Source organism: Mobula birostris, chromosome 16 (assembly GCF_030028105.1).
Source record: "Mobula birostris isolate sMobBir1 chromosome 16, sMobBir1.hap1, whole genome shotgun sequence".
In the NCBI taxonomy this organism is placed as follows: Eukaryota; Metazoa; Chordata; class Chondrichthyes; order Myliobatiformes; family Myliobatidae; genus Mobula; species Mobula birostris.
In genome coordinates, this window is record NC_092385.1 from 40,117,856 (window position 1) to 40,142,522 (window position 24,667).

At 41.6% G+C, this 24,667-nt stretch overlaps 1 protein-coding gene across 1 annotated transcript in view; it reads left to right on the forward strand.

Moving 5' to 3' along the window:
* The window catches only part of gxylt2 (glucoside xylosyltransferase 2), a 47,691-nt gene that overhangs the window by 16,536 nt on the left and 6,488 nt on the right, over positions 1-24,667 (forward strand). The window contains exons 3-6 of the mRNA XM_072280588.1: positions 2,522-2,653; positions 5,498-5,749; positions 12,590-12,713; positions 20,615-20,787. Coding sequence (XP_072136689.1) covers positions 2,522-2,653; positions 5,498-5,749; positions 12,590-12,713; positions 20,615-20,787 — 681 coding nt within the window. The remainder of the gene's footprint in view (positions 1-2,521; positions 2,654-5,497; positions 5,750-12,589; positions 12,714-20,614; positions 20,788-24,667) is intronic.

The following is a 24,667-nucleotide window of genomic DNA, read 5'->3' on the forward strand; positions in this document are numbered from 1 at the left end:
CCAACTCATCCATTAATTGACAATACAGTTTATAGATGCTATTTAATATGTTGACCCATTAAATAACTGAGTACAGATTAGATTAAATATGCTTCCTGAATAAACATTTGTGTAGTACAAGGATAATTTAACCAACAATTAGATCTCAACATCCAGTTTGTACAGTCTATAACCTGTTTAAAAAATCTAAATATTTATTATTAAAAGGTTTACAGTGCCTGGAATATAAATTATTAAATTAAAACTGAATTACATTTAACACCTAGTATTTTCTGATTCAGTATCGTACAGGGAAAAATGAATTGTCAGCCATGTTCAAAATGTTGATGACTTTTAGCATGTATTAAGTATTTGAAAAAAGAATGAGAATTGTTTGATGCTAGGTCGAAATAATTTTCCAGGAATCTGCATTGCAGGAGCAATTTTCTCAATCTAGCAGCAAACAACCTGCATCCTATCATCTTCTTGTAAAATAATTAGTTTCAACAAACTTAATACTATTTGCGGCCCAAGATGGCTGTGAAAAGGCTGTCTGCATTCCATTCTTAACCTAATCTCGGAAGTCACTGTTACAGAGATAGAAATAATGCTACAGTTACGGCTGTTCTACCGAGGCTGGATCATTGTGGTACTTCTAACTAAATGAAAGATATTGGCAGTAAAATGCCGATACAAGGTAATAAAATCAAGCAAATCCTGTAATAAACAGAATATATATGGTTAACCATTAAGCAGGGTGAAATCTCGCAGCAAGATTTTAAGGTATTTCCTGTGGAGCATAGTATCAATTATTTCCTTTACTCCAGACTAAAATAATCTTCTGTCTCTTCTTATGTAAACATCATGGTTTAAACTTAGCAACTGGTATCAACGCTTCCCAGGAAATTTATGGCCTTTTGGAAATAAACATTAATTTATATAAAAGATCTGACAACAGTATGCTGTTGTACTAAACTAGTTATTTCCTCTGCAAAATAACAGGGATTTTCTGTGCCCCACTTCAAGGTATGATTGTTACTATTTTGTCAATAGTCGATTTTCATCGCCTAGCTTCTGTTCCCTTTTCTGCACTGTTTTGTAGAGTTCAGCAATAGACACTTCAGCGTGTAATGTAGATCAGTGCTGTTTACTGTAACAGTCGGGGTTTGGAAATATCAGTCAGAATCAGTTTATTATCAACTGCCATACATTGTGAAATTTGTTGTTTTGCAGGAGCAGTGCAAGACACAAAATTACTATAAGTCACTAAAATAAATAAATAATGAAAAACGCAAATATTGAGGCAGTGCTCATGGGCTGTTCAGAAATTTGATAGCGGAGATGAAGAAGCTGCTATTAAAATGTTGAGTATGGGTCTTCGGGCTCCTGTATCTCTTCCCTGATGGTGGCAATATAAAGAGGGCATTTCCTGGATGGGGATGGTCTTTGTTGATGGATGCTGCGTTCCCGAGGCACCGCCTCTTGAACATGACCTTGATTGAAGGGAGAGTTGTGCCCGTGATGTAACCAGCTGAGTCTACACCCTCAGCAGCCTTTTGTGATCCTGAGCCATGGAAGCTCGTTACCAGGCTGTGATGCAACCAGTCTACATCTATAGACGCTTATTTATTTATTCAGTGATAGAGTGCGGGGAAGGCTCTTCCAGCCATTTGAGCTACGCTACCTCAGCAACCCCTGACAACCCTCATTTCCTAACCTAAAATTCGGACCATTTCCAATGACCAATTGACCTGGCCTGTATGTCTTTGGACTGTGCACTCAGGAAAACACTCGCATTCCATGGGGAGGATGTATTGTGACTCCTTACAGATGGTGCTAGAATTGAACTCTGAACTTTGATGCCCCGAGCTGTAACAACGTCATGCTACTGTTACACTATTGTGAAGTCCTTTACAAGAACCTTTGGTGACAAAGCAAATCCCCACAAACTCCTAACAAAGTTGCCAGAGTGCCTTTTTAATGATTGTATTAATATGCTGTGACCATGATAGGTCTGCTGACATGTCTGCATTTTCCCTGCAAAATACTTTGAACCCCTGACACACAAAAATTGCAGCTAATTAAATTTTGCAATTTGTACAGCTTTAGGAATTCTAAAAAGTACTGTTTAAGCACTTAGTTTTCCAGTACAAAGATTAAACAACACTGGTTGAGTTAAATAACTACTACTTCAATGTTCTACAATAACCAATGAAAATTATGAAGTATGTATCTTTCTTTAATCTACAGATCAATCATGGAGGTTTGACTTTTCAGTTTATTTTTATTTCACTGCACTGATTTAGTAATAATTTTCCTTTAGAATGGAGGGTACATTAGGAGCATTTGGAGTTTATTGCAGTTTCAGTCATTGCATATTTGTAAATTGCTGACAGCTGAGTACGTGTGATTGTTCTACAAATATTGTTCTTGTCTGACGAGTTTCTAGATTTTCAGATCTACAGGCATTAATTCAGCTACTACTTTGAAAAGTTAAAAATGCAACATTTTGCATGTAAGTCGTTATTTTTGATTTCAACAGATTAAAGCCTGGCCTTATTTATACAAATCACGCCTTGAATACAGCCTCTACCCAATCAACTTTTCAATGGGAAATCCTCAGGAATGGAAAAAATTATTTAAGCCATGTGCTGCACAGCGCCTTTTTCTTCCAGTATGTTACCATTTTCATCACTACTTGTCTTAGTGGATCATAAGAAAACATTGCCAATTAGTGATTGCCAATTAGTAATCTTGATCTGAAATTTAGATTGAAAGTTAAGTTATTTCAGATTTTTGTGAAAAGGTATCATTATAACAGTATTTTATTTATTTATTCCACTTTCACTGAAGGCTTTCTTCCATAGCACTTTCTACAAACATGTATTAACTTCTCAGGCATTATCATTGTTTGTGAATTTAATGTAAGGACATCTCAATTTTTCCCACATAGTTGCATTTCATCTTCAGGTCACTGGTCCACTTCAAAATTCAAAACATTTTATTTTTATTTCTTTCCCTTCCTACTGCCTGGTCACACTCAGCAACTGGACTGGATTGATCACTGCCTTCTCTCTCTCTTTGATTCAATAGAACATCACAGGTCATTTAAATATTATCCTGGTTTTTGCTGCCAGAAATGGCAATCACAATGTCAGTGTTTATTGTCATTACACACAAAACTAACAGTAATTTCAACTATGCCAATGCAAAAGTTGTGGTCCGTTGTTTTTTGTTGTTCCACATGCTGTTTTATGCAATATTACTGACCTAGGAATATTGAAATCAGAATCAGGTTTAATATCACTGGCATATGTCGTGAAATTTTTTAACTTAGTAGCAGCAGTACATTTCAATACATAATGTAGAAAAAACTATGAATTACAGTAAGTATGTATGTATATTAAATAGTTCAATTAAATAGGTAGTGCAAAAACAGAAATTAAAACAAAGTAGTGAGATGGTGTTCATGGTTTCAATGGCCATTTAGAAATTGGATGGCTGAGGGGAGGAAACTGTTTCTGAATCACTGAGTGTGTTCCTTCAGACTTCTCTACCTCCTTCTTGATGGTAACCATGGGAAGAGGGCATGTCATGGATGGTGGGGGTTGTTAATGATGGACATCACCTTTTGAAGCATCACTCCTTGAAGATGTCTTGGATACTAGAGAGGCTAGTGCCCATGATGAAGCTGACAAATTTTGTAACTCTCCCCAGTTTATTTTGACCCTGTGAAGCAGTCCCCTCATAACGGACAGTGATGCAGCCAGTCAGAATGCTGTCCACAATACATCTGTAGAAATTTTCAAGTGTTTTAGATAGATGCTTTATTGATCCCAAAGGTGACATGCCAAATCTTCTCAAACTCCTAATGAAATATAGCCACTCTCCTGCCACTTTTATAGCTGCATAGAAATGTTGGGACCTGATTAGGCCCTCAGAGATGTTGACACACAGGAACTTGAAATTGTTTACTCTCTCCACTTTGAAATGCAGCACATTTCAAAATTGACTGAGGTTTCAATAGCTCTGCTCATTCCACAGTAATGTGATAAAAGGGGCTTCCTTGGGCAGGTTTCAACCACTGTTAAGCACTCGACAAGAAGTTTATTTAAATCTCTTTAACTGATCCATGCCAATCAAGATGCTGCGTCCAGACTAGTCCCATTTGCCAGCACCTGGCCCATGATCTTCTGAAGGTTTCCAATCCATATACCTGTCCAACACTCTTCTAACAGTTGTTATTGTACCCGCCTCAACTACTTTCTCTGGCATCTGATACCTCATAATTGCCACCCTTTGTTTAAAAAAGTTGCCCCTCAAGTTCCTCTTAAAACTTTCCCCTCTCCTTTTAAACCTATGCCCTCTAATTCTTGATTTCACAATTCAGAGAAGGAGACCGAATGCATTCACTCCAGCTACAATTAATGACCACTTTCTTAGGTACACCTCTTGTTAATGCAAGTATCTAATCAGCCAGTCATATGGCAGCAACTTAGTGCATAAAAACATGTGGTTATGACATGGTTAAGGGTTATAGTTGTTTTTCAGACCCAACATCAGAACGGGGAAGAAATGTGATCAAAATGACTTTGACCGTGAAATAATTGCTTGAGCATCTCCTCTGCGATAATGCGGACTATTCCCAAGACTTCTCCATTTACTTCTAATAACAAAGTTTTTATGTCTTTACTCGCGGCAAAAACAGAGGAGAAATATCCGTTAAGAACTTTCTCCGTCTCCTGCGGCTCCACCCCAGAAGTGGAGCCAATGTGATGGGCAATGTCTATGGTAACAAATCCATGCCATGCATAATCACATGACCCTAACCCTTGCCAAACATCACACATGGTCTACAGACCTCCAGCCCCAGCCCCGATCAGCCAAATTCAACCACTCAACAAGAATCCCCTGGACCACCAGTCCTCTGAGTCACCACTTGTATCCCAGATTATCATTTGCCTCCATCGTTTTAAAAAATGAAAATTGCCAGTGAACTGGTGGAAAAGCTTAGCGGAAGAGGTAGCATTTGTGGAGAGAAAGTAACAGAAAAATATTCCAGTTTGATGATCTTTCATTAAATTTTAGCAATCTGAATATTAATTTGACTCTTAAATTGGTGTTAAATCTGACATTGTGATAGAGTTGTTGATGCAGTTTGAATAAATAGAAAGCAGATATTTTTAACAATGATCACCTTATGGTGTAAAACTGGATGGAACTTAGGACTTGCAGGTACATGCCCTGTAGTTTTTATAACATGCATGTTAAGGTCAAATTAAATAATGTGCACACTTGTTGGCTCCACTTTTGTAACTTCCTTTATGTAGTCCTGATGATTTATAGAAATAAAGATTCGTTTAGATTCAGATGTAGCAGTAATTATGGTATTTTAAGCAATTTGGGATTAATCATATCCTTATGGATAAAATTAGAACATAGTGAATTTTTTTTACTTGCCATTTGTACTTAATAAGCTTCTTTAGATAATATTTATATTTCTCTGCTTTCTAATCAGATGATCCTGAAAGATGTTGACTCTCTGCTGTATGTTGACACTGATGTTCTCTTTCTGAGACCAGTTGATGATGTCTGGAAGTTCCTGAGATTGTTCAATTCCACACAACTTGCAGCAATGGCCCTGGAGCATGAAATACCAAAAATTGGATGGTACAGTCGGTTTGCACGTCATCCGTATTATGGAGTAGCCGGAGTCAATTCAGGAGTCATGCTGATGAATCTTACTCGAATGAGAAGTCAGCTGTTTAAGGTGAACAAAAAACTATTCATAATAGGTGTTGCAGTAGTTAGTTCCTGGCTGCATTTTTCAGCTTGCTGAAAGATTCTCTGATGATAGACAAGGAGTTCGATACTCACTTTGTTCTTTGACCCATATTTTAGCGGTTAAGGACTTATGAATTTTGTCACAGTATTGTTGTGCTTGTTAAAGTGGAATTTCTTCAGAAAACCATGTGCGAAGCAAGATTACTAACTTAAAGGATGGACTACAAAGTTTGTGATTTTCTTTCCATTTCCTCCCTGCATCTGATATTCTAGTACTAAAGGTTGCCCTGATGGGTGGTGTGGAATTCAGTGGCAATAATGCATGACTGGATTCCCATGATTTTCATTGCTGGAAAAATAGGGAAATTGGACTTCACAGAAAATGTGAGGCCTATTATGGTGTGGGCTGCAGCTCACAGAATGCATTGCTGGAATTTCATGGTGAGACCTCCTTGGATTTCCCACACTCGTTCCGAGTGCATCTTCTAGACACTCCCCTGCACCCTCCCCCACTCCAATGGATCACCACCTTGCCCCTTCCCTTTCTGCAGCAACCAGTCACATTTCCACTGCCCATCTCTCAATCAATGCTTTGGCACGATCCTCTGTGTCCTGATCTCCCTTTGATTGATGTCCTAAAGCTCCACTTCTCAGTTGATAGCGCCAGAGCATGGTGGCTCTTCGCAAGCTGCTCCCAGCAAATCTATTCATTACAATAGTAATTCTGTTCCCTGGGCCCTCCACAAACTGGGCCAGGATTCAGCTGTTTCCCTTCAAATTGCTCTGCAAAAGCTAATCAAATGGAGGGAGGATCTTTGCAGACATAAATCTGCAACACCCTTTCTGTGGTGAAGGAAACCACACAGTTTGTGAACAATGGAAAAGAATACCCTCGACAGGACTATGCATTAGCCCACGCTTAACGGGTCTTTTCAGATGCCCGAGAATTTTTAGGCCAAAGCTTTGAACAGAAAATGTTTGCTTCGAAGGAGTTTAATCCAGAAAAGTGTGAAGTCAAATGCAAGAGAAAATATACAATAAATGGCAGGATGCCTAGCAGCATTAATTATAGAGGGATCTTGTGGTGCAAGTCCATAGCTCCCTGGAAGTGGTAACACCACCAGATAGGGTGGAAAAGAATATGTATAGCATGCCTACTTTCACCAATTAGGACATTGAGTACAAAAGTCAAAAGGTCAGGTTGCTGCTGTTTTTAAAAAAAGACTTTAGTGAGACCTCATTTGGAATATTGTGTGCAGTTCCGGCTGCCACATTAGAGAAAAGATGTGGAGGCTTTTGAAAGGGTGCAAAATAGGTTTGCCAGGATTGTAGAGTACTAGCCAGAAAGAGAGGCTGGACAAACTTGGGTTGTTTTCTCTGCTGTGTCAGAGATGAGGGTTGACCTGACAGAAATGTGTAGAATTATGAGAGGCATAGACAGAGAAGTAGTCAATAGTCATTTTCCCATAAAGGAAATGATCAAATATGAGAGTGGGTAAGTTTAATATGAGTGGGGGAAAGTTCAAAGAAAATTTGAGAAGCATGTCTTTTTTACAAGGAGAGTGGTAGGTGCCTAAACTGTGCTGCCTCGGGAGGTGGTGGAAGCAAATATGACTGCTACTTTTAGGAGGCATTTAGATAGACAAATGAATAGGCAACAAATAGGGGAGACATCAAATTGGTATTGTGATCAGCACAGACATGTTGGGCTGATGGGCCCTGTCCTGTGCTGTGCTGTTCTATGCATGTAGGGATTTGTGCAACTTGCAAAGTAGCAAGTTGGACATCAGATGATTCTGATGCTAACAACTTAGTTTTAACTGCCTCAGCGGAAAAGGTAAATAATGAACATGATAGTAACTTCTTCAGGCAATCAATGAACAAACTTCTTCACTGCCAGGAGCACCTTAGACTTACTTTCTTGGTTGCCAAGGAGAATCTGTAACAGGGACCTAAATGGACAAGCTGCTGGAGCTTGCTATCTTGCTATAGGCTGTCAGTTTGCAGAAGCATAAGATAACAAAGAAAAACTGGAGTGCAAACATAATAGAGGAGAAATTAGAAATTTATGATTTTTGTCTTATTAATCAAAATCAAGCAGAGATATGCATACACATATTATTTCATTGTTGTTGTGTGAAGGTGTGTGGTTTCCTGTGTTCAGGCCCGACCTCCTAAGCACTTGTTAGAATCTTAAGACTGAAATAGCATGGAAACCTGCCCTTCGGCCCATTGAGTCATCAACTGCTTATTTACATTGTTTCTCCCCATATTCTCATCAGCTCTTCCCAGGTTCTACGATCCACATACACACTAGGGGCAATTTGCGTTGGCCAATTAACCCAAGAACCTGCACGTCTTTGAAGTAAGAGGATACTGGAACACCTAAAGGAAACCAAATTGGTCATTGCTGATGTTTCTTTGAAGAAGATTCTCGTTCTGGAACATTGGTTCCTAAAGCAGCTGATATCACCCCCCCCCCCCACTGGGGTCAGTGGGAATTTCTAAGAGGGCAATAAAGATAACGGGGGGGGCTGGGTAGCAAGGGTGGGAGGTGCTCAGTCGCAAGGGGGCAAGCTGAGTGATTTAAGACCTAATTTAAGAAATGAATTACTTATTATAAGCATTTGATTCTCACTGCCTCATAACTGACTACAACGATCACATAATCACTTCATCTCTTGCTAACCCACTGTTCCCTTAGATTTTGCTTGAAGCATATTATAGTTGTTGGAAAGTAATGTGACACTTCCGTATTTGGCATATCATGAGAAATTGTGTTATTTCTGGTCCTGGCCTATCCAATATTGCCTTTCACTACTGCAGTACAGTGTTGGCTAGTATGATTCCCATAGTCTAATCAGGCAGTGATGCAATTTCCTGTGAATTAGGATATGGTGTTCAATGGGGTAAAGTTCAGAATCTGCCCTTTCAAATGGTCTTGGCTGCATTTCTCAGCCACAGCCCAAACAATATATTGTTGACCCACTTTATGTACCTCTAGGCAGAGAGTCAGGTTTTGCCTAAGATATAGTGATGTCATAACTTTCCCCTTTGCTGATCACACCACTTAAGCTTGGACTTAAACAATAGATATTGACTGTGGTTGTTAATCCATAATGAAAATGACAGAAAAAGAAGTGAAGAACAGTAGAGTGTGGAGGATCTGAAATATGGATTTATACCAGACCAAGCAACCAGCCAATGCTGCTGTTCTGCGAAGAAGTTTTTCAAATGAGGCAATGAAACCATCTAGGCTCCTATAATGTTAGAAGAGATTACACTGTGATAAAGCAAACAAAAACTTGGCTTGTTTTCAATCGCTTCATGAAAATTTTCTGAAACAAAAAGATCACATCAAAACATGTTTGCCAGCATTTCACGACAGAACAGCGATGGTTTGTGTGCTTCATACAACATGTCATTGCTCATTGCTAAATTTGGAAAGCCCCATGCAATTAGAGAACTGATTCTGCCAGCAGAAAGGGAGGTTCTGAGTACGGTTTTGCGTAAGTCACCAGACTAAATAATTATAGACTAAATAACTTAGCAACAACTCTGAATAAATGAAGTGTCTGAGAATGTGGAAGACACTTTGTGCAACATACCTAGAACAACAGAATTTGTAAACACGAGGAATTCTGCAGATGCTGGGAATTCAAGCAACACACATCAAAGTTGCTGGTGAACGCAGCAGGCCAGTCAGCATCTCTAGGAAGAGGTACAGTCAACGTTTCGGGCCGAGACCCTTTGTCAGGACTAACTGAAAGAAGAGCTAGTAAGAGATTTGAAAGTGGGAGGGGGAGGGGGAGATCCAAAATGATAGGAGAAGACAGGAGGGGGAGGGATGGAGCCAAGAGCTGGAAAGTTGATTGGCAAAAGGGATATGAGAGGATCATGGGACAGGAGGCCTTGGGAGAAAGAAAAGGGGGAGGGGGGAAAACCTACAGGATGGGCAAGGGGTATAGTGAGAGGAACAGAGGGAGGGAAAGGAGAGAGAGAGAGAAAGAATGTGTGTCTATAAATAAGTAACGGTTGGGGTACGAGGGGGAAGTGGGGCCTTAGCAGAAGTTTGAGAAGTCAATGTTCATGTCATCAGGTTGGAGGCTACCCAGACAGAATGTAAGGTGTTGTTCCTCCAACCTGAGTGTGGCTTCATCTTTACAGTAGAGGAGGCCGTGGATAGACATACCAGAATGGGAATGGGAACAACAGAATTTGTTGTGCATTTAGATGAGTTGTCTTTGTCAGGCAACAAATCTTTGTTTCTTGGTTATGTTCACTTCATAAAAGATGAGAGCATGGTTCAAGTGTTACTATTTGCAAGGGGACTAGAAACAGATTTCAGGGGGGGAATAATATTTCAGGTTGTTGAGCCAGTTTTCAACGAAAAGTACATTTCATTCATCAACATTCTTGCTTGTGCAACAGATGGGGCACCAGTGTGGAGTTATTACTTTCTTGAAAAAAGCTGTACCTAATAGATTTATTATTCATTGTGTAATCCACAGACAACTCTTGTCACACAAAAAACCTAAGTGACCAGCTGCAGAAATCATTAGATACTATTATCACAGCGGTCATGTCCCGTGCTCTAAATTCTCGACTATTTCGAGAGCTTTGTATTGAGAGCGATGACCACTTGCGGTTGCACACAGAAGTCAGGTGTCTCTCGAAAGGGAACAACCTGAAACACTTTTATGCGCTTTATGAAACTGTGATAAAATCCTTAGAAGACAGTAACGCTTCATTCAATAATCAATTCAAGAATCGTAGGCATGACATTGTTTAATTATCAGAATTATTTTCAAAGTTTAGTGGAATCAGTCTTCAATTGCAAGGAAATGATGTGAAACTTATCAGAGCCAAATCAGTCATCTCCACATTTCTGTCCAAGTTTAAGTGCAACATTGGCTGTTGCATCTTTTTCCATCTTCTGAGACTGAGTTGGAAGACAAAGAAATAATACCAGATAGTGATCTTTTAAGTACACTGTGCCCATCTGTGTGAGCTGCATTAAAAATATGTTGGAGGGATTTCTGTGTCTTCCCTCGATCCAAATTCCAAATTGGGTAATAAATCCATTCCTGAAAACTTGTAATATGGAATTAACAGGAAGGATAAAGGAAGAACTAATCTCACTACAAAATGACTTTTGAGCAGCTAAGGTTCAAAATATCATATGACTTTTGGCTGCAGAAAGAAATCTCTGAATGCTTCTGTGGAAAAAGGTCAAGATATTCTTTATTGCCTTTCCAACATCATATTTAACGGAGTGTGGTTTCAGTGCAGTCACCCAACTCCTTTCAAAACAATTAAATCAAACTGCAAGTTACTGACTGTAGAGATCTGAGACTCCTCAGTGACATTCAGCTTCTTCTCAACATTCAGTTGAGAAGCTGATATCACTGCACCAAGCCCACCCATCATGAAAGATGATGAATAGTTGAACTGCTAATATATGTTCCAAAATTATTGATGAAACTGTTTTCATTGTAATTAAATAAAGAAATAATTTTATTTGTAGCTTTAAATAGATTTGAATAAATTTTACAAATTAGTTGTCACTGTTTGGAATTTTCAGTTCCTATTTTCTTTCACTGTGCTTTGTAAATCAAAATTCTTTATTGCTGGAAAAGAAAGGGGGTACTGGGGATGTAGTCTGGGAACCAAGGGGGTGGTAATCCAAAAATGTTTAGGAACCACTGCTCTAGACTTTGGTATAAGTAAGTTTGAAAATGCTTGCTTCCTGTCTTTCCATGTATACTCTGTATCCTAAGTGGATGTTCAAGGGGAAACCACATTGTTTTAACAGAATATGTACTTGTTGAATTTAAACAATCTGTGCCAAATGTTGCGCGATTGACACAAATTCAGTGATTAATCAGCCCATCTGGCAATTTCCAACAGTGAGTGCACAAAAGCTCCTGAGCTATCCCAGTTTTTGGCATTTTGCCTAAAAGCATGCATGACTGAGAGAGACTATTCCATCATTACCCTGTAGCCTTCTGTGGAGATTGAGATTGCAGGAACAGTTACTTGTGGAGTTGAGTGCCAGATTTAAAAAGTGGGGCCTGTTGTTTAAGACGGTGTATGGAGTGTTGGTCTTCATTAATCAGGTGATTGAATTCAAGAGCTGTGAGGCAATGTTGTAGCTCAAAAATCTCTGGTTAGACAACATCTGGAGTATTGTGTTCAGTTCTGGTCCCCTTATTATAAGAAGGATGCAGAAATTTTGGAGAGGGTGCAGTGGAGATTTACCAGTATACTGCATTGATTAGAGAATAAGTCTTATGAGGAGAGGTTGAGTGAACTGGGGGTTTTCTCTTTGGAGTGAAGGAGGTTGAGAGGTGTCTTGATAGAGGTGTACAAGTTGATAAGAGACATAGAGTGGACAGCCAGGGAGCTTTTCCCAGGCCGAAAATGGCTAAAAAGAAGCATCATCATTTTAAGGTGATTGGAGGAAAGTATAGGGGGGATATCAAAGGTAGTTTTTTTTTACGGAGAGTGATAGGTGCATGGAATATGCTGGCAGGGATTGTGTTAGAAGCAGATATATTGGCGGCATTAAAATACTCTTAAATAGGCACATGGATGAAAGAAAAGTGGAGGGCTATGGGGAGGGATGTGTTAGGTATTACTAGAGTAGGTTAAAAGGTCAGCACAACATTGTGACCCAAGGACCTGTATTCTGCTGTACTGTTCTGTGTTCTAAGTTAATGGTTCCTTCAGAGCTACAGCTCTGTTTGCCAGGACTGTGAGAAGTGAAATATCATTTACTGTTGAAAGAATAATAAATTATTTTTCTTGCCTTCTCTTCCTACAGAATAGTATGATTCCTACTGGCCTAAGATGGGAAGAATTACTGTATCCTTTATACCATAAATATAAAAATGCTATCACATGGGGAGACCAGGATTTATTAAATATAATATTTCATTATAATCCAGGTAGGTGAAAACAAATAAGTTTCTTTTTTAAGTGCAGTAACTGTTTATTGACATTCTTTATTAATATTGAATTCCCAAAATGATTGTACATAACAATTTTGCTTAATCGTTTTTATGGTGTTTGAGATGATTCAAAATACTAAACGAAGTTAAAAGGGAGAGGCATAATGTTGGTGTCTGTGTAACTTGAGCACCAAGTTTTTGTTTACACAAGTGTAGTAAGTATGTCATGTGAAGGGTCAAAGGGCAGCAAGTCAACTCAATGCTGGAATTAACTAAAGAATGTACTTAGCTAATTTTCAAATTCAGAAACAACATATGAAGAAGTCCGCTGGTTAAATGGTCATATTCACAAAGTTATCTTTCTGTACTTTGTAATTTTGATGGAAAGTAACAATAAGTTTTTCAAAAAATCTTCCATGCATCATAAGTAATTGAATTTTTGAGTCACAGTTACACAACATTGAAACAGGCCCTTTAGCTCAACCTTTCCATGTTGATAAAGGCATCAATCTGAGCTCATCCAATTTGCTTGTAATTGTTCCACGTTTTCCCAGGCCAGCTTGAAGAAGTCTCTGACCATCTACCACCAACAAATCACCTGTGGAACCAGGGGGTCAACGCACTTGACTACTGTTACACCACCACAAAGAACGCTTATCGCTCCATCCCACGACTGCACTTTGGGAAGTATAATCACCTGGGTGTACTTCTACTATCAGTGTACATGCAGAGACTGAGGACTGCAGCAGCAGCGGTGAGGTCCACGAGAGGTCAAGGGAGATGGAGGAGCACTTACAGGAATGCTTTGAATTGGTGGGCTGAACAAAAATCAAGGACTTGTCTTCGAATCTGAATGAATATGCCACAGTTGTCACCAACTTCATCAAGACCTCTGTGGATGAGTTTGTGCCTTTGAGATCATATTAAACGGAAGCCAAAAGACATTGAGATTCATAGTCTACTGAGGCTAGATCTGTGGCATTTAACACTGGTAATCAGGAACTATACTAGAAGTCCGGGTACGACCTGTGGAGGCTATTTTAAGAGTGAAAAGAAAATTCTGATTGAAGTTAGAGATGGAATTGGATACAAGTCAGCTCTGGCAGAGTTTGCAGCCCATTACTTCCTATAAGCTGAAATCTAACATCATGAATGGCTGTGATGCTTCACTTACAGATGAGCTCAACACCTTTTATGGACACTTTGAAAGCGAGAATAAAATTTTGTGAATTGCAGCATCTGGTGACCCTGTGATCTCTGTCTCGGAGGTCGACGTCAGAATACCTGTCAAGAGGGTGAACCCTCACAAGTTGACTGTCACCAATGGTGTACTTGGTAGGACTCTGAAAAGTTGCGCCAACCAACAGCCGGGAGTGTTCAAGGACATCCTCAATGTCTCACTGCTGCTGTTGGTAGCTTCCACCTGCTTCAGAAAGTCGACAATCATACCAGTGCCCGAGAAGAACAGGATGAGCTGCCTCAATGACTTTTGTCCAGTTGCACTGACATCTACTGTGATGAATTGTTTCAAGATGTTGGGTATTACCCGAATCAACTCTGGCCTAAGCAAGGACGTGGACTCACTGCAATTTGTCTCTTGCCAGAATAGGTCTACAGCGCATGCAATCTCACTGGCTTTCCACTCTGCCTTGGAGCACCTGAACAATAGCAATACCTACATCAAGCTGCTGCTTATTGATACAGCTCAGTGTTGAACACAATCATACCCTCAGTACTAAACAATAAGAGCCAAAACCTGGGCCTCTGTACCTCCTTCTGCACTTCGTCATCGGGAGACCAATTAATGGGGATTGGAACTAAAATCTCCTTGCTGACAATAAACACCGGTGCACCCCAAGTATGCATGTTGAACCCACTGCTCTATGCTGTGTACACCCTAGGCACAACTCAAAAGGCATCTATAAATTTGCTGATGACACAACTATTGCTATGAGGAGGCATACAGAGGTGAGATAGATCAGCTAGTTGAGTGGTGTTGCAACAACCTCCTTGCATGTAACATCATGAAGACCCGGGATTAATAAAGTATGACTATGACTTCGGGAAAGGGAAGTCGAGAGAACACACACCAGTCTTCTCAAGGGATCAGCAGTGAAATGTGTGAGCAGTTTCAAGTTTCTGGGTGTCAACATCTCTGAAGTTCTATGCTGGGCCAAACATATTAATGCAATTACAAAGAAGGCATTACAGCGGCTATTAGGAGGTTAAGGAGATTTGGTATGCTGCCATGGACTCTAGCAAATTTCTACAGATTGATCATGGAGAGCATTCTAACTGGTTGTATCAGCATCTGGTATGGAGGGGCCACTGGACAGGATTGGAAAAAGCTGCAAAAAGTTACAAACTCAGCCGGCTCCATCATGGACACTAGCCTCCCCAGCATCGAGGACATCTTCAAAAGTCGATGATTCAAAATGTTGCATCCATCATTAAGGACCCCCCATCATCCAGGACATGTTCTCTTTTCATTGCTACTATCAAGGAGGAGGTACTGGAGCCTGAAGACACACATTCAATGTTTGAGGAACAACTTCTTTCCCTCCGCCATCAGATTTCTGAATGGACAATGAATCTGTTACAAGATTCAATCCTTGTAATGACGATCAGGGAGGCACAGAGAGAATCTGTAATTACCGACAAGTACCTTTATTATCTTAATGAAAAAACACGTGAATGTACACAACAAAATACCTGTGTGCACACCTGCTAAGTTTCCCTGACCTTCCATGAACAGTCAAAGAACAAGTGTATTTAACAGAAAGTTTAAAAGGAGTTTCTGTTGCTGGCCACATGTTCCTCGTAGTCCCATTTTGAATCTCCATGTGTCCGTAGAGCACCTCACATCCACAATAGTTGGTCTCCTGCTGTGTTATCGCTGTTGCATATTTGGAGCTCCAGACTCTTATAGTGTTCCTCATCAGTTGAACTGATGGATCTCTAACCCATTGGACCTGACCTACCTGGATCACCTTCTTTCTGGCTCTAGTCTAGGGCTACAACCAATATTGTTCCATATTTCCTGTCCCCCAGCCTTGGGTATTTGTGTCTTTCAACTCTGACTGCTCCTGATCAGTTAAACTAGGCGACCCAGACACTGAGTCTAATGAGATTACAGACTGCTTCTTTGCTTGGTCTGGCACTTTACATAATAAATAGCCAATCATTTGAGAATGGCCGTAGGTTTAGTAGGTCACTACCTGCAGCTCCTTATGTCCACATTCAGTTGCTGTGAAAGATTATCCCAGAGCAAGAATCAGTTCAGAACTCACAAAATGGGGGACAAAGACAATTGGTTTGCCACCTTCTCCTGTCCTTGATTGACCCAAATCCACTAGTTTGTAGACTGTAGTTCCTTCTGGCCAAGAAATCTATGTACACTGCCTCACTTTTCTTTGCGCTCTTTTTGCACTACTTATTTAATGTAATATATATCTATTTTTCTTATTGTAATTTATATTTTTATTGTATATTGTTCTGCTGCCGCAAAACAAATTTCACAACATATCTTTGTCTTTTTTTTCTGGCATCTAGTTCCACATACCCTCATCCTCTATGAAAAAAAAATTGTCTCTCATGTTCCCTTTAAATTTCTCCCCCCTTGACCTTAAGTCCATGGCCTCTTGTTTTAGACCCTCCCCCCACCCTGAGAAAAAGTCTATAACCATTCACTTTATCTATGCCCGTCATGATTTTACATTACTTCTGGTAATCCTCTTGGCGGGGGTCGGGGGGAAAGCTGCAGCCTATTGAGTCCCAAGGCCTCCTGTCAATAGTGCAGTACTAGAGGGACATTGTATCTGTTCAATCTGCTGAGGAAGTTTTTTCCCATCATCCTAACTGTAGTGTATATTCCACCCCCGGCAAACATCAAGCTGACACTGGAGGAGCTGAGTACCATGATCAACAGGCACAAGAGAGCGCACCCTAATGCCTTCCTGATCATTGCAGTGGGACTTCAACCAGGCAATCTTGAAGAAGTCTGTGACTAACTATAACAGTCATGTCACCTATGAAGCCAGAGGGGCCAACACACTTGACCACTGTTACAGCATAATCAAGCACACATGTCATGCCATACCATGTCTCCTCTTTGGCAAGTTCAATCACTTGGCTGTACTTCTACTCCCAGCTTGCGGGCAGAGACCGAGCACTGAAGTACCCATGGCAAGAATAGTAAAGGTCCCGTCAAGGGAAGTGGAGAAGCGCTTACAGGAATACTTCGAATCAGTTGACTGGATCACGTTCAGGGATTCATCTTCAGATCTGCACTAATATGACACAGTCATCATAAACCTCATCATGACCTGTATGAATGAGTGTGTACCTTAGCGGATATACTGAGCCAAACTAGAAGCCCCAGATGAACCAGGATATGCACAGTCCGCTGAGGCTAGATCTGCAGCACTCAAGACTAATGATCCAAAGTCCGACAAGAAGTTCTAGGTACAATCTAAGGAAGGCCTTCATGAGAGCAGAAATGCAATCCTGTGTTGTATTAGAGACACAATTGAATTCACAACAGCTGGGGAAGGATTTACGTGCCATCACCTCCTATAAGACAAAACCTCACCATGTAAGTGACAATGATGCTTCACTCATTGGTGAATGCCATTTATGCAAGCTTTGATAGGGTGAATAACACTACTGGTGGATGAGAGGTGACTTGATAGAGGTGTATAAGATATTGAGAAGCATTGATCATGTTGATAGCCAGAGGCTATTTCCTAGGGATGAAATAGCTAACACAAGGGGCAGAGTTTTAAGGTGCTTGGAATTGGGTTCAAGGGGGATGTCAGAGGTACGTTTTTCACAGAGAGAGTGGTGGGTGCATGGAATGCACTGCCATGGTGGTACAGGTGGATACAATAGAATCTTTTAAGAGACACTTCAGATAGGTACATGGAGCTTAGAAAAATAGAGGGCTATGCAGTAGGGTAATTCTAGGCAGTTTCTAGAGTTGGTTACGTGGTCGGCACAACATTGTGGGCCGAAGGGCCTGTAATGTGCTGTAGATTTCTATGTTCCATGTACTACACTTGTGTGAATTCCCACTGCATCTGGTGACCCTATTATTCGTGTCTCAGAGGCTGATGCATCCTTCAAGAGTGTGGACTCTTGCAAGGCATCAGGACCCAATAGTACATCTGGGTGGGTACTGAAAAACTGTACTGTCCAACTGGCAGGAATGTTCAACAACATCTTCAAACTTTCACTGCTGCAGTCAGAGATTCCCCCCTACTTCAAAAGGGAAGCAATCTTATGTGCCTAAGAGGAGTATATATGACTATCAGCCGGTAGCACTCACATCTACTGTGAGAAGTGCTTTGAGGGGTTGGTTAAGGCTGGAATTATCTCCCGTCCGGGATAAGGAGTAAGGACCTGGACCATTGCAATTTGCCTACCACTGCACCAGGTCTACACGGATGGAATCTGAATGGCTTTCCATTCTGCTTTGGAGCACCTGGACAACAGAAAAACATACCTCAGGCCGCTGTTTATCAATTACATTTCGGAGGGACTGAGGCACGCAACCAGAACTGGCTGGAGTGCATTGAGAAGGTAAAACAGTAATTGGGACTGGGGGAGGATGCGCCCTCTAACTGGGACGAACCTAGTTATCAGATGTGAGATGCTGTCAGGGCTGCTGTCCTTGGTGCTTCATCTTGGAAATTACTCAAGCCATCTTCCAGTTCATCTGGGGATCCAAGATGGAGTGAGTCAGGTGGGTAACAATGCACAAATCCTTGGATAATGGTGGCAGAAATGTACGCAGTATTGCCCTCGTCCTGATGACCACTTTCATGTGTGGCTGCATCAGGCTGCGCAAAGTACGTAGGCACCCAGGGCCACTATGACTGAGGATCTATTTGCCTCCGGTGTTGTGAAGGATGGGTCTGGCCCCATTCCTGTGCAATATCCCAGTCATCTGGACCTTGCTGCACTACCTGCCCTTCATGGAAAAGTTCCTCCACACCAATGCCATTGACCTAAAGTGGTCAGCGGAGAGCGTCCTGCCGGTAGGTACTGTAGGAGAAGGACTCAATGGATACAGTGAGGTGCATCCCTGAGCAGACTGTCCAGACCATCTGACGGAATGTAAAATCTCACCAACAGGCATTGATGATTGGCTGGTAATGAGAGGGGCCCTCCCAGTCAGATCCTTCCTGTATACCCAATGCATACAGGAAAACCACTCCCAATGCGCTGCCCCTGGGAGGATTGTAGTGGGGACGAGATGGTCACTCACTTCTTTCTAAGCTGTAGGTTTGCAAAGAGATTGTAGGGAAAGGTGCAACGGCTGTGTGTCACACTTCATTGTGGATGATAGGGGACTCTCCAATCTACGGGCTGTTCCCAACGGCACGTACAAATGCTGCTGGTAGATCATCAGCTTGGTGAATGACACCTTGCTCTGCCTAAAACCTTTTGGTCTGCCAGCACATCCAGGCTGCACGAGGACATGCTGATGGGTGAACTGAATCTTGGTGCAGCCAGTGCAAGTGCTCGGTGGAGAAGGACAGGGAGGCGTCGGGTTGAATGAGGAATCCTCTTAATTATTGTAGTCATGTACCATCTCAGGGGGTTATGTGAGTGGCAACAGTGTTAATGGTTTTAAGAAATGTAATCGAACATCACTTAATGCATTGTCCATGAATATAAGAATGAAAAGGCATTGCATGGCTTCTTCTTATAAATATTTTTTATTATGAATTAAGCTTATTTTGGTTCAATATATTACAGCTTGGTATTCAATACCATAATCCTCTCAGTATTATTCAACAAGCTTAAAAACCTGGCCTCTGTACCTCCCTCTGCAATTGGATCCTTGACATCCTTATTAGGAGACCACAATCAGTGCAAATCGGTAATAACAGCTACTCCTTACTGACAGTCAACACAGACACAGCTCGAATAGGCATACAGGAGTAAGAAGGATAAGCTGGTAAAGTTGTGTCACAATGACCTCACACTCAAGGTTAGGAAGACCAAGGAATTGGTTGTGGACTTAAGGAAGGGGAAGTCAGGAGAACACACAGCAGTCCTTATCGAGGGGTCAGCAGTGCAAAAGGTGAGCAGCTTCAAGTTCCTGGGTGTCAACATCATGGAGGATCTCCCCTGAGCACAGCACTATGATGCAATCACAAAGAAGGCACGTGAGCAGCTCTTCTTTGTCAGGAATTTGAGGAGATTCGGTGTTTCATCACAGACTCTTGCAAATTTCCACAGATGCGCAGTGGAGACCATTCTGATTGGTTGCATCACTGCCTGGTATGGAGACTTCAATGCACAGGATCACAAGAAGCTGCAGAGGGTTGTACATTCAGCCAGCTCCATCACAGGCACATCCCTCCCCAACATCGAGGATATCCTCAAGAGGAGCTGCCGCGAGAAGGCGGCATCCATCACGAAGGATCCACACCACCCAGGACATGCCCTCTTCTCTTTACTACCTTCAGAGAGGAGGTGCAGGAGCCTGAAAGCTCACAGACTACAATTTTGTAACAGCAGCTCTTTCTCGACGATCAGCTTTCTGAACAGTCTATGAACACCACTTCATTATTCCTTTGCTTGCACTGTTTACTTATTTAACAGTTTACAGTAATTTTATTTCTTTGCACTGTACTTGTCGCAAAACAGCATACTTGATGACATATACGTGAGTGATAATAAAACTGATTGATTCTGAAAAATTTGACGTTGATAAGAGTTTACGTCCATACGTTATGTAAAAAGGATGGTTATTTTTCAATACCTCCTTAGACTTTTCAAAAGTTAAATCTTAAGTGTTGAATTGTTTTGCTTTCAAATAGCATGAAACAAGAATTAGTAACTGATCTGGGTAGGATATTAAGATGATGTTTCTTCTGCTTATGTAGAATACCTATACGTATTTCCTTGTCAGTGGAATTATCGACCAGATCATTGTATGTACGGGAGCAATTGTAGGGGAGCAGAACACCAAGGGGTTTCCATTCTCCATGGAAACCGTGGAGTTTATCATAATAATAAACAGCCTGCCTTCAAAATAATGTATGAGGCAATACGCAATGTAAGTATTTTAAAGTATATTAATAAGTAAGTACTTAGTACTTATTCAGCAAATACTAAATCAGTATTTCATCAGATTCTTTTCTGATTCAGGTTTTAAATTGTTGATTAGTGTTGAATGTATTACTGATTTTCTCTCCAAACCTCCGTTCTCCACTTGAGACTTTATACTTTAGCACTAGAAGACTAAACAGAGCACAAAATTAATGTTAGGAAATCTCGTTTGATCCTTCCAATGCATGCATAGAGAGAAATTGGATTTTTGCATTTTGCATAGTCCTTCCTTTCCTAGAATACTTCCAAAAGGTTACCATTGTGATGAACTCTGAGTTTAGAAACATAGAAAACCTACAGCACAATACGGGCCCTTCGGCCCACAAATCTATGCCAAACATGTCCTTACCTTAGAACTACCTAGGCTTACCCTTAGCCCTCTATTTTTCTAAGCTCTATGTACTTATCCAGGAGTCTCTTAAAAGACCCAATCGGATCCGCCTCCACCACTGTCGACAGCAGTCCATTCCACGCACTCACCACTCTCTGCATTTTTATTTATTTATTTATTTATTTGGTGTGTGCCTGTGTGCGTGCTAGTCTGAGCGTGCGTGTGCGTCTGCGTGTCTGTGTGTGCATCTGTGATGATGTCTTTTTCATGGCTTTTATAAGGCGTGGAGCGAGAGAGAGAGACTGTGTGGTGCACCACTCCTCACACAGACATTTTCGCAGTATTTTACCCTTTATTTTACGAGGTCAAGTTGCAATCTCGACACTCAACCCAGCACGGATGGAAAGCGGACCTGACTAGTTTTGAACCTGGGAACCTCCGCTCCCAGGTCCGGCATCGATGTCGATGTCGTTGTGCCACCAGACAGCCCACTTTCTGCTTTTTAAAAAAAAATCTCCTCTGTACCTACTTCCAAGCACCTTAAAACTATGCCCTCTCGTGCTAGCCATTTCAGCCCTGGGAAAAAGCCTCTGACTATCCATATGATCAATGCTTCTCATTACCTTGTACACCTCTATCAGGTCACCTCTCATCCTCCGTCACTCCAAGGAGAAAAGGCCGAGTTCACTCAACCTATTCTCATAAGGCATACTCCCCAATCCAGGCAACATCCTTGTAAATCTCCTCTGCACCTTTTCTATGGTTTCCACGTCCTTCCTGTAGTGAGGCAACCAGAATTGAGCACAGTACTCCAAGTGGGGTCTGACCAGGGTCCCTAATAGCTGCAACATTACCTCTCGGCTCTTAAACTCAATCCCACGGTTGATGAAGGCCAATGCACTGTATGCCTTCTTAACCACAGAGTCAACCTGCATAGCAGCTTTTAGTGTCCTATGGTCTCGGACCCCAAGATCCCTCTGACCTTCATACTGCCAAGAGTCTTGCCATTAACGCTATATTCTGCCATCATATCTGACCTACCAAAATGAACCACCTCACACTTATCTGGGTTGAACTGTATCTGCCACTTCTCAGCCCAGTTTTGCATCCTATCAATGTCCCACTGTAACCTCTGACAACCCTCCATACTATCCACAACACCTCCAACCTTTGTGTCATCAGCAAATTTACTCCACATCCCTCACTTCCTCATCCAGGTCACTTATAAAAATCACAAAGAGTAGGGGTCCCAGAACAGATCCCTGAGGCACACCACTGGTCACCGGCCTCCATGCAGAATATGACCGTCTACAACCACTCTTTGCCTTCTGTGGGCAAGCCAGTTCTGGATCCACAAAGCAATGTCCCCTTGGATTCCATGCCTCCTTACTTTCTCAATAAGCCTTGCATGGGGTACCTTATCAAATGCCTTGCTAAAATCCATATACACTACATCTATGGCTGTACCTTCATTCTTGTGTTTATTCTCATCCTCAAAAAATTCAGTCAGGCTCATAAGGCACGACCTGCCTTTGACAAAGCCATGCTGACTATTCCTAATCATATTATGCCTCTCCAAATGCTCATAAATCGTAACCCTCAGGATCTTCTCCATCAACTTATCAACCACTGAAGTAAGACTCACTGGGCTACCGTTTTCTGGGCCATCCTACTCCCTTTCTTGAATAAGGGAACAACATCTGCAACCCTCCAATCCTCCGGAACCTCTCCTGTTCTCATTGATGATGCAAAGATCATTGCCAGAGGCTCAGCAATCTCCTCCCTCACTTCCCACAGTAGCCTGCGGTGTATCCCGTCTGGCCCCAGTGACCTATCCAACTTGATGCTTTCCAAAAGCTCCAGCACATCCTCTTCCTTAATATCTACATGCTCAAGCTTTTCAGTCCACTGCAAGACATCCCTACAATCGCCAAGATCCGTTTCTGTAGTGAATACTGAAGCAAAGTATTCATTAAGTACCTCTGCTATCTCCTCCGGTTCCATACATACTTTTCCATTGTCACACTTGATTGGTTCTATTCTCTCACGTCTGTCCCCTTGTTTTTCACATACTTGTAGAATGCCTTGGGGTTTTCCTTAATCCTGTCCACCAAAGCCTTCTCATGGTCCCTTCTGGCTCTCCTAATTTCATTCTTAAACTCCTTCCTGCTAGCTTTATAATCTTCTAGATCTCTATCATTACCTAGTTTTTTTGAACCTTTTGTAAGCTCTTCTTTTCTCCTTGACTAGATTTACAACAGCCTTTGTGCACCACGGTTCCTGTACCCTACCATCCTTTCCCTGTCTCATTGGAACACATCTACGCAGAACCCCATGCAAATATCCCCTGAACATTTGCCACATTTCTTCTGTACGTTTCCCTGAGAACATCTGTTTCCAATTTATGCTTCCAAGTTCCTGCCTGATAGCCTCATATTTCCCCTTACTCCAATTAAACGTTTCCCTAACTTGTCTGTTCCTATCCCTCTCCAATGCAATGTGATCACTATCTCCAAAATGCCCTCCCACTGAGAGACCAGACACCTGACCAGGTTCATTTCCCAATACCAAATCAAGTACAGCCTCTCTTCTTATGAGAACACTCAGTCCTCGTTTATTGTCACTTAGAAAGGTATACATGCATTAAGAAATGATACAATGTTTCTCCAGAGTGATATCACAGAAAAACAGGACAAACCAAAGACTAACACTGACAGAACCACATAATTATAACATATAGTTACAGCAGTGCAAAGCAATACCATAATTTGCTAAAGAACAGACCATGGACACGGTAAAAAAAAAAGTCTCAAGTCCTGATCGACTCCAGAGTCCCCGATAGCAAGCGGCAAAAGGGAGAAACTTCCTGCCATAAACCTCCAGGCACCGACAACTGCCGATGCATTGGAAGCACCTGACTACAGTCGACACTGAGTCCGTCCATCTGAAAACTTCGAGCCTCCGACCAGCTCCTCCGATACAGCCTCCCGAGCGCCATCCTCTGCCGAGCGCCTTCGACCTCGCCCTGGCCGCCGAAACAAGTAAAGCCGAGGATTCGGGGCCTTCTGCTCCGGAGATTCCGGACCACACAGTAGCAGTGGCAGTGAAGCGGACATTTCAGAAGTTTCTCCAGATATTCCTCCGCGCTCTCACGTCTGTCTCCATCAAATCAGAATTGTGCACGGTACCCTACTTAACAGATTACAGATATCATTCACTGGAGAGGCCACGCGCGCTGCGTTGCGCCGCCATCTTCTCCTCCTCCTCCTTGTAGGCTTATCTACGTATTGTGTCAAGAAATCTTTCTGATCATACTTAACAACTCCACCTCATCTAAGCTCCTCACTCTAGGGAGATGCCAATCAATATTTGAAAATTAAAATCTCCCACCACAACAACCCTGTTATTATTGCACCTTTCCAGAATCTGTCTCCCTATCTGCTCCTCGATGTCCCTGTTCCTATTGGGTGGTCTATAAAAAACACCCAGTAGAGTT